Source organism: Stomoxys calcitrans, chromosome 1 (genome assembly GCF_963082655.1).
Source record: "Stomoxys calcitrans chromosome 1, idStoCalc2.1, whole genome shotgun sequence".
NCBI classification, from domain to species: domain Eukaryota; kingdom Metazoa; phylum Arthropoda; class Insecta; order Diptera; family Muscidae; genus Stomoxys; species Stomoxys calcitrans.
Window position 1 is genome coordinate 32,604,445 of NC_081552.1, and position 14,771 is coordinate 32,619,215.

Consider the following 14,771-nt stretch of genomic DNA (forward strand, 5'->3'; position numbering starts at 1 on the left):
CTGGAATCGATTACCTTACAACTGTCCTCAGCCTATCTGAACACTTTTATAGTACCCGATGTTTGGAAGATGGGCAGTCTGATCCCGTTACTGAAACTTGAAAAGGACACGTGCAAGGATGAGTCGTACAGACCGCTCTTCCATCTCTCATCAGTAGCCAAGACGCGTGGGGGACTACTCCTCCCGTTCCTCTCGTTGGACAATTTCCATTCGCCGACCATCGACATGCATTTCGAAGGCTGCATAGGACTACAACTGCTTTACATGCCATCACCGTATACATAAAGTACACTTGTTGTGGTTGATAAATTGCTACGACCACTGATGTGAGGCTAAGGGAGCTTTCTATTTGGTCACGTGGCGGCTACGAACACTTTGTTACCATTGAAGATATCTATCTGTATGCATTCACAATTGACATACTAATTTGCACTAATTTTTTCTAATCCCACTGTGCGTCACTTTTTTAACTGCCCAGCTAGACCCGGTCAATCCCATGGCAGCATCTTCCCTAATTAACAAATTCAAAGGAACGGTGTTGGGTTCATCGTAGCTCTCCGATAATGATGATTCCATCATCACTAGCTCTCTCCTAGCTTTTTTGTTTGTTTTTTTTTTAATAAAAACGAAAAAAATATGCAACTTTAAAAAAAAATAAAATCCACTTTTTTTTTACAAATAACACCTTTTATGCCACTATTTGAAAATTTCCAACGGTAACGCGGTTTCATGTTCATACTGACACCCTTTTTCAACCTACCCTAGCACAAACTATAGTGATTGGGTAATCATCTCAATATGCTCTGTACTAGTGTTTAAGAGAACACCTCAAAGCCCCCGCCGTTATCTGTCTGGAACAATTCTATAGAAGTTTACCTGCAAGGTAGAAAAGACCCTGTACCTGGCTGTCTCAGGTACAGGGTTATCAGTTAATTAACAATAGTTCCAATAATTCCTCCCTTGACATTTTCCGTGTAATCTCTAAATGTACTATATATTCCGTCGCCAATATGTCTAGGATGAATCTTCCTCGGAGCTGCAGCGTCCATTCAGATCCTTTGTTGCTTTCGCCTTGTTGAAGTCTTCTGCAACCCTTTCTTAGATCAACCTGTACTGTGGACCACCAATTTTTGGAATCTTAGAAATTTCAATGGCTCAAGAGCAAGAAAGAACAAAGTAGACGTAGTCAAAAATGCCGCATTTTAATAAAAAAAATTTCAAACACCTATCACCAGTTATATCTCAAACCCAACAAATGAGTAATTCAAATCCATTCAGAGGCTAGCATGCATAGCAAAAGCTATGCAATGCATGTATGTGATGGATTTCCATTGTCAATACAATGCTACCCATATCTTTTCGTTACTGTCATCTCTGCGAAGCTGCTTTCATTCATTCGTACTCAAAGGCAACTACTCCATAAATTTCTTTTCGTGGAGAAACTTTTGTTTACTTCCGCTCAGAGTTGATTAACCTCAAAATTATTGTTGCTTTTTGTAATGTTAACACATAGGAATGATGAGCATTCATTCGCGTGCCGCTTTGGTTTTCCCTCATTTCTTATATTTTTTTTATTTTAAGGCCCATAAATGAATAGGTGTGTGTGTGGTGTGACTCTTTGACGCATTAACTCTTCGGTCTGTGCAATGTTCTCCTTTAGTCAAACTACTGCGACTACTTGCTGCTGAGCTCTTCTGTGTGTGTGGGAGTAATTTACACAAGCATACAAGTATTAAACGTACCTCATTGTTGTTGTATTCTTCTCCCTTTTCCAAGATTCTGTTCAGCCTAAGTCGCCTCATTTTTGTGTGGTAATAAAATAAACCTTTCTAAAAATCTCTTGTTCTCCGCGTTTGCTAGTGAGGTTGATTGGTATAAAATGAAGAGCATCTTTCTACTTTCTTTCCTCCTTTTCCCTCATGATATATATATCTCTTTGTTTTTTGGCCCTCTTTACTGGATTTTGGTATTTTTGTGTAAGTTTATTTTGACATTATAATTTGTTCGTTCTCGTTCTTTTGGGCCGTTTCAAATTCCAAAAACTCTGAGCATAAAAAATAATTATCTCAAATTTTAGTTTTTTTTTTTGAGGTGTGTGTATGTGTTTGTTGCTTGCTGTTGTCGTCTCGTCGCAGTGAGCGTTAAAAACGTGAGTTCTACATGTGTCAATGGGGTTTGGCTACTCTACTCTAAAGGTGTTGTGTTTTTTTAATGCACTATTTTATGCCTATGGCCAAGTGGTGCATCGTGTTTGTGGATTTTGCCGCAGCTGCTGCCTCTGGTGTATTTTCATATGGTGAATGAGATGATCTCTTCTGCCCCATTACTCTCGTTTTTTTTTTCATTTACACGATTGTTTTTTTGGACCCAGCTTGTAAATCAATGTCAAACACTCTCACGTTGAAGAGTTTCACTGGCGGAAAATAAATGTGGGACAATTATGCCGGTATGTTTATGGTATCTGGTATGTAAATAAACCAGTGCACACGTGCTTTCAATTATATGTTCGTATGTATTGGCTGCATCAGCTTATCTTATGGCAGTTGGGTTGGCGTGTGGGAATTTAAAAAAAGGCATCCGCTAGAAGAATCTTTGATTTGCCAACATATTGCCGTGTGTCAAAAAATAATAGGAGTGCTACCAAGATATATTCATTTACAGGTAGTGGCAGTTGCCCAACAACTAAATCTGTCAAAATCAGTGATTAGGGCAACTCTGATTTTGAGTATGGTACTAGTTCGCGCCATTTTTCGTTGTTTGTGTGTGTTGTGGTTCTTAACTATAATACACACACACAACCAAAACTCTTTGACAGATAGTGCACTTTGCGAAAAAAAATATTGTACTCAGCTGTTAACAGTACTCCACCTGGTAATTATGTCATGAGTGCTTCCACCTCATATTTTCATAGGACAAACTTGTTGGTATATCAACATCCAAATTACAACATGATATTCTAAGAGAATTTAGAAGGACCCTCCCCCTGGTGCGATTTAAGTGAAATTTTATGTGCTCTCTTATAGTACACTAAAAATAAAAATTCGGTATCCAAATTTTGGATGGGATACATAGGGTGACCGCTCACCCTAAAACCTACCAAATATATATTTAGACCAATCACGTCAATATGGGACTCAAATAAATATATTTGGAATAAGAAAACATATCTAATATCCAATTGTCAGACCAAGTGTTAGAGGGACCACCCCAATCCCCAAAACACCCCTAAATCGGACATATTTGCCGACCATGGCAATATGGGACTCAAATGAAAGGTATTGGCATGTAGAATACGTATTTGATATCTAAATGTGGGACCAAGTTTCTGGGGATCTACCCCTTCCCCAAAAAAACTTAACATGGCAATATGGTGCTCAAATAAAAGGTACTTGAGAGCAGAATACGAATCTGATATCCAAATGTGGGACTAAGTTTTTGGGGGGCCGCCCCTCCCCAAAAACACCCCCCAAAGAAGACAAATTTACGACGATAGCAAATTAAATTAAAATTGGTGCTACTATTCGCAAACGTTTGTTGGAAAATTACTTATTCGCAATAAATTCAAGAATTGCTGACCCAGAAGTAAGGGGTGATTTTTTAGCTAGTATCTTTTTGGCAACACTGGTTAAACCAGCTCACGCACGTTTCGTGTTTTGTTTCACTGTCAAACATCTTCAGTTTGGTCTATAATTTAAGGACGAATGAAACGTCTTACAAACGAATAATGCTTGCAAATTATTGAATTTTATTATCAAAATGCGTGCTCTGTTAGGAAAGTTCATCTCGCGCTTCTGCCATTCAGCGACGAAGCTCGTTTTTGGTTCAATAAGCAAGATTGTCGATTTGGAGTGAAGATTAGCCAGAAGCATTACAAGAGTTACCCATGCATCTAGAGAAAGTTACAGGTTGGTGCGGTTTATGGGTTGGTGGCATCATTGGGCCGTACTTCTTCAAATATGATGCGAATCAAAACGTAACTATGAATGGTGAGGGTTGCCGTGAGATTATACCCAACTTTTGTTTTTGCCCAAAATGCAAGAGCTTGACTTGCATGACATGCGGTTTCAACAAGACGGCGCCACATACCACACAACACGCGTAACAATGGGCGAGTTCGGTGAACATATTATTTTACATTCAGGACCAGTCAATTGGCCGTCTAGATCGTGCGATTTAACGCCTTTAGAATATTTTTGTGGGGCTATGTTAAAGCTCATGTCTATTCAGAAAAGTCCGCTTCAATTGACGCTTGGAAGACAACATTGAAGCAAATATTCGTGAGATACCGGTCGAAATGTTGGAAAGAGAATGCCAAAATTGGACTAAGCGGATGGATCGTTTGAGGCGAAGTCACGGTCAACATTTGCATGAAATAATCTTCTAACACTAATTTATATGTACCGTACCATCGATTCAAATGAAGATTTCAAGCATTTTCTGAATTTTGTGTGTTTTTAAAAATCACTCTTTATAAAATTTCACGCTTAAAGTTCGCCAAAGGACATATCATGGCCTAGACAGACGTTTGCTGACCTGCCAAATACATAATATAAATCACAATTTACAAAAAAAGACAGTCAAACATGGTGGGGCAAAAGAATTGATTCGTTGGACGGTATAAGTTCAAACTTTAAAACATCATGGATATGTAATAACTTTGGATCCTGTAATATTACATTATGCAGCTTGGAATATGCTACTGAAATTGGTACTCTTAACAAGAAAATGACCGGAAACATACTAATAAATTGGCAAGGGGTGTTTTCAGGTCAATGGGGTTCAGGTTAAGCTCTGACCTGGTCAGTCTCCTGTCGTCAATCCCATTGAACATTTATGGGGGAGACATTAAAATTATGTCACAGAGAACCGAATGTTAAGTGCGGAAAGCTATGGAACGTAGTGCGTGATGTCAGGCACAAAATCCTTTTAAAGATATTCCAGGATAACTATTTAAAGAGATGCTAGGAACTTATTGAGACTCTATGCATAATAGATGTGCCGAAGACATCAAAAACAGGTTATTAATCTAGGCACAAAAATAATTTAAGTTTTTATAGTTTAATTTTCAACTTATGTGTCATCTGCTTTAAATTTTTTGGGTTATGTATCAAAACTCCAAATATTTTAACAGTTAATTATGGGGGAAAATTATTCAATAACATATTTTAAACTATGGTAGCTTTAATAAAATAAATTATTGTTATACAATTTAGAGAATTGAGATACAGAATTGAATACAGCTTACCGAAAAACAAATCTTATAAAAAAATTATTCTTATAAACTATAAAAGTTTGTTTTTTAGAAGAGCACACTCATTTTTGACGAAGGAATTTTGTTTTCGAAACATATAATAAGTAGTTTGTTTTGCTTTTCATATTCCATTTATTTTGGTTATACTATGTTCAAACCAAAGATGTTTGGACAAACGTCTTGTTTTTCCTTTATAATGCTCTGGAAACGAGTCGTCTTTCCTTTGCAATACGACTTGTTTGCCACAAAAAGGAGTCATTCAAAGCACGTGAGCAACAGCGGTCAAAAAAAGTATTCATCATTAGCAAAATTGATAATAAATTCACTTATTTTGGGTAATTGAAGAAAATTTAAAGTAAACAAATAATGCAGTTTTATGCAATAGTTTATTTTTCGTAATATGTTTTAAAATAAATTCAAAAAATAAATTTAATTAGCGCAAAAAATGCAATTTTATATAATAACACCAAAAACAGAACAAAAAAAGTATTCATCATTGATGTGCTATCATCAAAGTCAAATTCAAATATTATTTGGGAATCCCCCTTTTCTGTTTTATTTAGTAAAGGAGGCTTTGCCCTTGACAGCAAATATTTAATTTCATTGAAAATATAGTTTTTGTCAAAATGGGTCGTAAGCAAAACGAGGTTTCTGATGAGGTAAAAGTTTTGATAATAAAACACCACAGGAATGGTTTAACTCAAAAAACTATCAGTGAAATATTAAATAGACCACGATCTACTATACAATCCATCATCAGAAAGTGGACAGAAACGAAAACTGTTGACAATAAACCAAGATCTGGTCGACCAAAAGCACTTTCAGTTGGAGATGTGCGTTGGCTAGTGCGGCAAGTTCAGAAAACTCCGAAGACAAATGCGACCATTCTTCGTAAAAACACTATGGAATATTTAGGGAAGGAAGTTACTACACAAACAATTCGAAATACACTCAAAAGGCATAGTTACAGAGGAAGAACTGCACGTAAGAAGCCCTTTATAAATAAAATAAACCGAGTGAAAAGGCTAAACTTCGCAAAAATGTATGTAAAACAGCCCGAATCATTTTGGAAAACAGTCATTTTTGCAGACGAGAGCAAGTTTAATCTTTTTGGGTGCGATGGAAAGGTCATAGTGTACAGAAAACCAAATACAGAGCTTGAAGAACGAAACACAGTTGCTACTGTAAAACATGGTGGAGGTGGTTTAATGGTTTGGGGGTGTATGGCGGCTTCAGGAGCGGGAAATCTTGAAATTATTAATGGAGTAATGGATCATAAGTATTACATTGACATTTTAAAGAGGAATTTAAAAGATAGTGCTGTAAAACTTGGGCTTGGTAATAACTTTCAATATTATCAAGATAATGACCCCAAACATTCTGCTTTAAATACCAAGATGTGGATGCTGTATAACTGCCCCAAAGTCATTAAAACTCCTCCTCAAAGTCCCGACTTGAACCCAATTGAACATCTTTGGGAACATCTCGAACGCAAATTGAGAACGCGCAATTTTTCGAGCAAGAGTCAAATGCAGCAGGTGATAATGGAGGAATGGACTAATATAGACCAAAATATAACCGCTAAATTAGTCCAATCGATGTCAAACCGTTTAAAAGAAGTTATAAGACGCGGTGGTCGAATAACAAAGTATTAATTTTTTTAAATTATGTTATTTATTTTTTTGTTTTTTTGCAATGATGAATACTTTTTTTGTTTAATTTTTTGTGTTCAGCTGTAAAATGGCCCTTTTTGTTGCAATAAATACTATTTTTTTCTTTAAAAACAATGAAATTGTGTACATATATATCACACAAGCACTACTGCATCATTAGTTTAATATGTTTTTATTCCAATTGTCTTTTGTAGACTTATTAAAAAAAACATTGAATGATGAATACTTTTTTTGACCGCTGTAAATTGCTAAATTGCCCTGAATGTCACAAAAATCTATTTCCTTCCAAAAAAAAAAAAAAAATAAAAATGTATTAAACAAAATTTTACAGATAAGCAAGAAAAAATAAATCTTAACAACTGTGCATCATATCATTTACGTTGGAGTGTGACAAAATCCAATTTCCAAAACTTCTCAACTAGTGTGAATGGTTGAGATGTTTTTCAAAACGACATCTTCTCAACTAGTGAGAATGGTTGGGATGTTTTTTAAAACGACATAAGCTAAACGAGTCAATATAGACATAGCATTAGGCTATGTCAATCTTGTTTATTTTATAATTTTTTTTATACTATGTTCCGATCAAGCAATTTATAAAGGTAAAACGGGTCGTTTGCCAACGAGCCATTCAAAGCATGTGAGCCCAAATAAATGCCGAAATTGTGCTAAACAAACACAGCCCTGAATAATGTCAAAAAATAAAAATTAATTTTTCCAAAAAAGGTAAACAAAATTGTATAGCTCAAAGAGACAACTTAATTCATAACAATAGTGCATCATAACATTTATGTTGAAGTGTGACAAAATGCAATTTCCAAAACATCTCAACTAGTGTGAACATTGAGATCCGAACAAACGACTCATTTCCCCTTTATAACGCTCTGAAAACGACTAGTTTTTTCTTTACAATTTATACGGGCAAAACGACTCGTTTGCCACAAAAACGAATCATTCAAAGCATGTGAGCCCAAATGAATGCCTATATTGTGCTAAATTAACACAGCCCTGTATAATGTCAAAAATTAAAATTAAATTTTTTCCAAAAAAAATTTATAAAATCAACAAAATTTTACAGATACAGCAGGAACAAAAAAAACTTAACAAGAGTGCATCATAACATTTATGTTGGAGTTTGAAAAATTGAAATTTTTAAAACATCTCAACTAGTGTGATCGGTTGAGATGTTTTTCAAAACGAATCAATGTAGACATGATATTATACTCTTTTCAGACTAAAGCAGTTTTGAGCAAACTACTCGTTTTTCCCCTTTACAATTTATAAGGCCAAAACGACACGTTTGCCACAAAAACGATTCAATTAAAGCATGTGAGCCCAAATAAATGCCTAAATTGTGCTTAATAAACACAGCTCTGAATAAACAAATAACAGCTCTGTTCAGACTAAAGCTGTTTCGAGCAAACTACTCGTTCTTCCTATATAATGATCTGAAAACGACTCGTTTTTCTTTTCCGATTCATAAGGCAAAACGACTAGTTTGCCACAAAAACGAGTCATTCAAAGCATGCGAGCTTAAAAAAGTGCCTAAATTGTGCTAAATAAACACAGCCCTGAATAATTTCAACAAATAAAAACTTAATTTTTTCTAAAAAAAAAAAACAAATTTTACAGATATAGCAAGGCAACATAATTCATAACAATAGTGCATCATAACATTTGTGTTGGAGTGTGAAAAAAATGCAATTTCCAAAACATTTCAACTAGTGTGCACGGTTGAGATGTTCTTTAAAACGAAATAAGCAAAACGAGTAGAAACGAGAATGTAGACATATACTATGTTAAGGCCAAAGCTGTTTTCAGCAAACGACTCGTTTTTCCTTTCCAATTCATAAGGCAAAATGACTCTTTTGCCACAAAAACGAGTCATTCATGTGCATGCATGTGAGCCTAAATTGTGCTAAATAAACACAACCTTGAGTAATGTCAAAAAATAAAAACCGAGTTAAAACAAAAAAATAAATCTTATATATAAAATTAAATTTGTGTTTGTCGCTTTGTTTGTTTGTTCCGGTTTCACGGATTGTGTAGGTTGGTCCGGAAGGAAACTTAGGCTATATAATTTTTTGATATCGGAGGTGGACCGCTCGAGACAATATGGGATTCAAATGAAAGGTATTCAAGAGAAGAGTACTAATTTCATAATAAAAGTTGGGTCCAAGTATCTGGGGGCCGCCCCAGCCCCAAAACGCCCTAAAATAGGTTTATTTGACGATCATGACAATATGGGACTCAATTGAAAGGTATTTGGGAAAAGTTTGGGAATATTTAGGTTGGTCTAGAAGGAACTATAGGCTATATAATTTTTGGGCATCGGAAGGGGGAGGGACCCTCCCCGGGACCCTCCCCCTTAATTTAATATGGGGCTCAAATGAAAGGTATTTGGGAGTAGATTTCGAATCTGGCATACAAAATCTGATGGAAATATAGGGGATCACGCCACCCCTCAAAAACGCCATTAGACCCATTGTGACTATATGATACTTGGCTGAACCGGTTTTCTTAAAATTTTCATAGATTGTGTACGTTTGTCTAAAAGGAATCATAGACTATATAATTGTTAGATATCGGGTGGAGGGGGACCCTCATCCCTACCCCAAAAACGCCACCCTGATCCCAATATGGTCCGATGGGCACAATAAGGTATCAAATGAAAGGTATTAGAGACCAGAAAACGAATATGGTATTAAAACTTAGGTCCAAGTACCCAGCGGGCCCCCTCCCCCCTAAAAATACGCTTAAAATACTTATATTTGATCAAATTTTCAAGTTATGTCATACAAAAAAGCATACTAGTGTGATAGCAAACATGATGAATCGTAGATTGGAAATTTTGACACACTATGAAATACAAATAATACAATATATAAAAAGCGACATGTCATAAGACAAGAACATATAATGTGATAGCGCCTTAATGAATCATATTATAACACTTGTATTGAAACGTTGTTTTGTTCTCACTTGATTCTACCTCCCATGCAATGAACATAACGTAATTGAAATATCGCAACAATACGTTACGTTTGGTCCACTAATTACTTATAAGAATGGAAAACGATATTGTTCTACTGAGATGTCAAATAACGGTTAAAATGTTACAGTTATTAAGGTTTTCGTAATTTTTAGATAACTTATAGCTCTCTCTCAACAGATTTATAAATGTCCAAAATTACCTTTTTTTTTATTAATGTTTTACTTTTAATTCATTAGTGTTTTGTTTTCGACTGTTCTAATACATCTTTTCTCGGGTTTCCATTTCAGAACACGCCCTGCAAACATCCCGTGGTTATGTTGGCCGGCGTAAATGCCAATGATTTGGAGGCCCTATTGGAGTTTGTCTACCGCGGTGAGGTTAGCGTGGATCATGCACAATTGCCCTCCCTGTTGCAGGCGGCTCAATGTTTGAATATTCAAGGATTGGCCCCTCAAACCGTTACCAAGGACGACTATACAACACATTCGATACAATTGCAACATATGATACCCCAACACCATCATGTGAGTTTAAAATGAGCAATATATATTGTATATAAAGAAAGCATTCACTTGGAACGTTTAAAATGTTCTAATTTATAGGAACAAGAACAATTGATAGCTACCATAGCCACGGCCCCTCAACAAACTGTACATGCTCAAGTGGTCGACGACATACATCAAGCTGGACAAATTCTACAGACCACCACACAGACCAATCAAGCTACCGGACAACAAACCATTGTGACCACTGATGCGACCAAGGATGTTATTCAACAATATTTGCCGGCGAGAAAACGTAAACCCAGAGTTAAGAAAATGTCACGTAAGTTTAGTAATAGCAAAAAGTGACGAATAATTGAATTTTTAATTCCTTTTATTTACTTCATATAGCCACGGCTCCCAAGATCACTAAAGTTGATGGCATGGAAACGATTATAAGCACCCCAACCACTTCTCATCCTACAACTACTGTTCAAACGACCCAGCAGCATCACCAACAACAGGTTCAACAACAGCAGCAACAACAAATTGAGAATGGCAATGACAACCAAATGATTACCTCTACACCGATTATAAAGAGTGAAGGTACCAAGGTTGAGACAATCGTTATGGACCCCAATACCAGTGGAGAGATAAGCATTTCAACGCCGGGCAAATCGAGCAAACGAAGCAAGAACTTAAGTGGAGAGAGTAAGTACATATGACCTACCTCGAATTTTCCAAATGCAAAAGACGGCACCTAGGTAGATAATAACGCTGACTATAGAGGAATGAAGTTATAAACATTCAGAGTTTAATGATGCTCATGAGATTATCGTTCAATTTTGGATTGGTTTGGTTGGCGCCTTGGACTTGATTCTAATAACTTGGTTTTGTCTGCCAAACCTAATTTTGTGTATACTTTCTAAATGTTTACAAAGGCAGTAGTAAAGAATCGTTGTTATCGACCCATGATGTCAATGAGATCGAAATCGAATGCAAGTTAATGTCGTCTTGCAAAGTCTTACCAGTTTTAGGCTTTATGTACCTTAAAACTTTTTCAACTGACGAAAGCGCTCCGGCAATTGACAAATGTACAGTTCCTCTATAATTGTATAAAGTGACCGTATGGCTTAATATTAGGAAATTGGTAAATAAAAATAAATAAATGAAAGGGGTGGACGTATTTTTGGTTTTTTTCAGAACTTCTGCCCATATTGTACCGATAATCTTCGGCACACACCTTATCAGAACGTCGGTTAGTTTAGCTGGCAACACATCGACTGCTGCTGCCTTATACGCTTCTCATCTAGTGCATTAAAAAACTCAAGTGGCAACACGTCAGCTTCTGGTGCCTAGATATTTTTTGGACGATAACATCGACGATAACATCATCTGCTAAGGTTTCGTCAGGGATTAGTTCGGAGGTATCCTCGTCACCGCTACAATCAATCGGATATAACACAATCTGTAACTGAATCTTCACTCTATGAGGTTGTGCCTGTACCAAAGCCGTTAGTCTGATGTTTTATTATTTTCAAAATTTTAGGACTTTGTTGCTGTCCTTAGGTTTTCGACCCATGGTTGAAAGTTATAAACAACTGGGGAATTCTGACAAATTCATTGCATCTCGAAATACCCAAGTGGATGGCAAACAGAATGCTTTCCCTGCTCAATTCCACATTACATAATCCTGCGCATCTTAATTATGGCGAGGCCACTTTAGGTTATCACCATGGTAAATGTGCCGCATTACCAGACAATTTTTTTTAGTTTTTTTTTATTGAAATCTTTGCCTTTCCTTTTAGCCAAGGGGAATTATCTGGTACCGCTTAGATTTCTGTTTGTATTCAAAACAATGTATTTTATATCTTCTTCTCTTTCGCAGAACCCCGATCACGCTCACAATCGGAACAACCGGCCACCTGCCCGATCTGCTATGCTGTCATACGACAATCGCGCAACTTGCGTCGTCACTTGGAGCTGAGACATTTTGCCAAACCCGGTGTGAAAAAGGATAAGAAAAGTAAGTCGGGCATGAGTGGTGATCTAAGTGGATCTAGTGAAAACATTAATGGCACCGCCGCCATGTTAGCCTCAACAACAATGACCAGCGATAACAGTGGTATTTTAGATAATTCAACAACAGCGACCAGTGTCAATGCATTAGTCACAGCGGTTAGTAATGCGACACCCATGAATACAACCACCAGCGTTGCGGGTGCTAACGCGCCAATTATTGTGGGTAACACAATAACCCAACTGCCGGTGCTAAAGCAGGAACCCGGTGCTGGTGGTAATGGTGGTACGACAACAATAACAACAACGCCTGGTGGTTGTATAGTGGGTACAACGACGACAGCGCAACAAGTGGCTAATGCAGCGAATCAAGGTCAAATCCAAAATGTCATACACATAGTAAGCGAAGAAGTTTATCAGCAGCAGCAACGGCAACAACAACAACAACAACAACAGCAGCAGCAACATCAATAGACATTTAAATATGCAACATTTTTTTTTTCGTTCATTTCTCATTTCTCAGTTTTCAATCTAACAACAAACACACTGCTCGCTTGGAAAACATACACAATATGCATTCCCTTGTTTTTCTTCATACTTATTCTTGTTTATGGTTTTCCAAACTTCTTTTCTTTTCTTTTCTTTTCTAAACGTTCGTTTGGCTTAGAGAACTCTTTTTCTCTTAACTAACTGCTGCCCGTATATGCTTAACTTTTCTTTATGATGTACATACGTATAAAAAGTTCGATCCATAAGTTAAAGTTTAAAACAAAAAACACACAAATTTAATTTAATTTTACTTGTAAATCCCTTCAAGATAAATCCACTTAATTAAATTAAGTAATATAAGTTATAAAATTATAAGGCCCGGCCCTACAATAGCTAACTAAACAAAACTACCAAAACTTATCATGCCGACAATGATGTGTTTTTTTTAAGGTTTTTTGTTTTTCTATTTGTTATAGAAAAAGAAAACACTATGTTTTGTAGCTTGACAGTATCCGATTGTATGAATTATTTCAGGACCGAAGAAACTAGGCACAAAATGTGTTTTTTTTTATTATTTTTATTCTATTTTTATATTGTTTTTTTTTTATTATTTTTATTCTATTTTTATATTGTTTTTTTTTTATTATTTTTTTGTATATATTATTTTTTTGTATATTTTATTTTTTTTTGTATATTTTATTTTTTTTTGTATATTTTATTTTTTTTATTTTTTTCTTTATTTTTTGTATATTTTATTTTTTTTATTTTTTTCTTTATTTTTTGTATTTTAATATTTTTTTTTTAATTTTGTTATTTCGAGAAATCCACATTCTCAGAGCTAGAAGTTATAAATTCAAGAAAAACTCTTTTTTTAAAGTAACATTACGAAATTGTGCAAATAAAAAAAATAAAATGAAAAAAATTAAAATTAATAAAAAAAATAACAAAAAAAAAATTAAATAATAAAAAAAATTAAAAAAAAAATAAATTATAAAAAAATTAAAAAAAAAAAATAAATTATAAAAAAATTAAAAAAAAAAATAAATTATAAAAAAATTAAAAAAAAATAAATTATAAAAAAATTAAAAAAAAAATAAATTATAAAAAAATTAAAAATAATAAAAAATTAAAAATATTAAAAAAAAATAAAAAAATAAAAAAATAAAAAAAATAGAAATAATAAAAAAATTTAAAAATAATAAAGCAATTAAACATAATAGAAAATTGAAAATTAAGGATATAAATTTATAATATATAATTATTTATCTAAATTAATTAATTAATTAAATAATTAAAAAATTAAAAAAATAAAACATTTCAAATAATAAACATATCAAAATAAAAAGAATTAATAAAATTAATAATAAGAAAACAATTGAAAGCTATAAAATTCAAAATAATAATAAAAAGTTAAGAGAAAAAAATTAAAAATTATAGATGATTAAATTGATACAAATTATGGTGTTAGTATTAAAAATGATAAAAAATAAAAATAATTAAAATTAAATATAATCATAAAGTAAAAATAACCATTAATTGGAAATAATAAAAATTAAAAATAATAAGTTAGTGAGAGATTCAAAATTTGGAAAAAAAATAAAAAAAAAAATTGTAAAATAATAAAGAATATAAATAAAGAAATAGTTAACTATGAAAATAATACAAAAAAAGAAATAAACAAAATAATTAGTTTTTTTTAAATAATTTTTAATTAATTAATTTTTAACTTTTTTTATTGTTTTTTTAATTGTTTTTATTTCTTATTTCTTTTATATTTTCTAATTGTTTTTCTGTTGTTTTTTATTTTTATATATTTTTAAATTTATTTCCTTTTTACTTTTTTATATTTTTTTTTAGATAATTTT

General features: G+C 33.9%; 1 protein-coding gene across 2 annotated transcripts in view; it reads left to right on the forward strand.

The window, feature by feature from the left end:
- Positions 1-14,771, forward strand: part of LOC106094438 (transcription factor GAGA) — a 70,863-nt gene that overhangs the window by 14,572 nt on the left and 41,520 nt on the right. For both annotated transcript variants that reach the window (XM_059361255.1, XM_059361254.1), the window contains exons 2-5: positions 10,204-10,440; positions 10,519-10,741; positions 10,810-11,109; positions 12,287-12,424. In XM_059361255.1, coding sequence (XP_059217238.1) covers positions 10,204-10,440; positions 10,519-10,741; positions 10,810-11,109; positions 12,287-12,424 — 898 coding nt within the window. The remainder of the gene's footprint in view (positions 1-10,203; positions 10,441-10,518; positions 10,742-10,809; positions 11,110-12,286; positions 12,425-14,771) is intronic.